A 1,560-nucleotide genomic window follows, 5' to 3' on the forward strand; every position below is an offset into this window, starting at 1 on the left:
TCAGATGGGGATGCGATCTTCGGCATGTGCTTTGCGCTCTCTTGTCTTCCCACCACATGACGCCTAGACGCCACGGGAACAGAAGGAACCTGAGCACAAGCCAAACTTTCAGTACATTCAGACCCGCACGAGAGAAATGTGCGCCGTTGTCTGTCTAAACAGAATAGCCGAACGGGAATGAAAAACTGTTTTTGTTAGGATGTGTGGTGACAAAACGGCGCAGAAGAACCCTCATCAGCATTAAACATATTCAGATTCCGCGGCGCATAGCATGGGCCGAACGACACAACATTGGTTGATTTAACGCTTGAGAGCTGGCTCGCCGCAATGTCATTTCTTGGCAAAGATTCGAACGCCAGGTTTTGTTTCCTTATTATTCATTCATCCACTAGGCTAGCGCGGGAAGCTCCGTGGAGCATCACGGAGCACCCGCGGCTGCGGGAGACGACAACCTAGCGCGCCTCTGGCGGCGGTGGAGCGTACCCCGGGAGCGCATGAAGGAGTCGGCGCGCTGCAGCTTCAGCTGGTGGTGGAACTTGTTGATGAACTCGTCCGCGCGCGCGTCCACCTCGCCGACGGCTTCCTCAGTCTCCTCCTCCGGGGCCGGCTCCTCTAGCTTCGTCGCCAGGTGGTGGCGGCGATGCGCGTCCCTCGTCGTCGCCGGCCTGCGCGCCTCCACCACCTCGTTGTCCTTCTCGGCCACGATGTACGCGAACGCCGATTTGTCGCGAGCCGACTTCCGCTGCCGCGCCGGCAGCCGCGGCAGCTCTGCCTCGACGGCCGCCTCGGACATGCTCCTCTCCATGTGCGTGTGCTCGTGCTCGTGCTCATCCGGATTCTCCGGCTCCATCTCGGGCGGCGGCGGTTGCTCGTCGGGCTGTCCCAGATCCAGCACTCCGGTCGCCGGGGCCCCATGGGCGGGGGCGGTGAAGCGGGGCAGGTCGGGCGAACGGTTCCAGTCGAGCGCCGTTGACGGCCCGCCGGACAGGCTGCTCTTCTCGACGTTAGCCCCGGCAGCAGCCCCTTCTCCGCTCTCCGTCGGGGCCGTGACCACGGAGGTGATGACGATGGTGACGACGACCAGATTGAGCACGACGAACAACACCCATGGGGTGAACCACCCGTGCACGGTGTTCCACAACTCAGGGATCGCCGGCGCCTCCAGCATTGCGCCGCTTCTTCTCCTTCTTCGCCGAGTGGGGTTTGGGTTTTGGCGTTTTGGGGGAGGAGTTGGAAGTTGAAAGCAGGGTCGGGGAAGGAAAGGGAGTGTGGCAACTGGTTATTTAAAGGTGTGTGGGGGAAGGACTGCCGAATGCCAGATTTTGGATGAAAAAATAGGGTTTTATGATAAGCATCACTGTTCATATCTTCCATTACTATGCATGGATTTGATCATCTATATTTACTCCTTAATGACAGTGTGCACAATAAAGATGCAAATAATTAAATGTTGATGCTCCTATTTTTATAAAGTGTCGGTTTCTACAAACATTGGTTGGATGGCATCACACGTGGATGCTGATCGAGGAAGTGTTCTTTCGGCGCTTGGACGGACGCAAA

At 57.6% G+C, this 1,560-nt stretch overlaps 1 protein-coding gene across 1 annotated transcript; it reads right to left on the reverse strand.

The window, feature by feature from the left end:
• Nucleotides 1-220: 220 nt before the first annotated feature.
• On the reverse strand, nt 221-1,322 carry LOC123410693. Its single transcript, XM_045103631.1, has one exon. The coding sequence runs from the start codon at nt 1,166-1,168 to the stop codon at nt 419-421; it is 750 nt and encodes a 249-aa protein (XP_044959566.1). The 5' UTR covers nt 1,169-1,322; the 3' UTR covers nt 221-418.
• Nucleotides 1,323-1,560: the final 238 nt, after the last annotated feature.

This window comes from Hordeum vulgare, chromosome 7H (genome assembly GCF_904849725.1).
Source record: "Hordeum vulgare subsp. vulgare chromosome 7H, MorexV3_pseudomolecules_assembly, whole genome shotgun sequence".
Lineage (NCBI taxonomy): Eukaryota > Viridiplantae > Streptophyta > Magnoliopsida > Poales > Poaceae > Hordeum > Hordeum vulgare.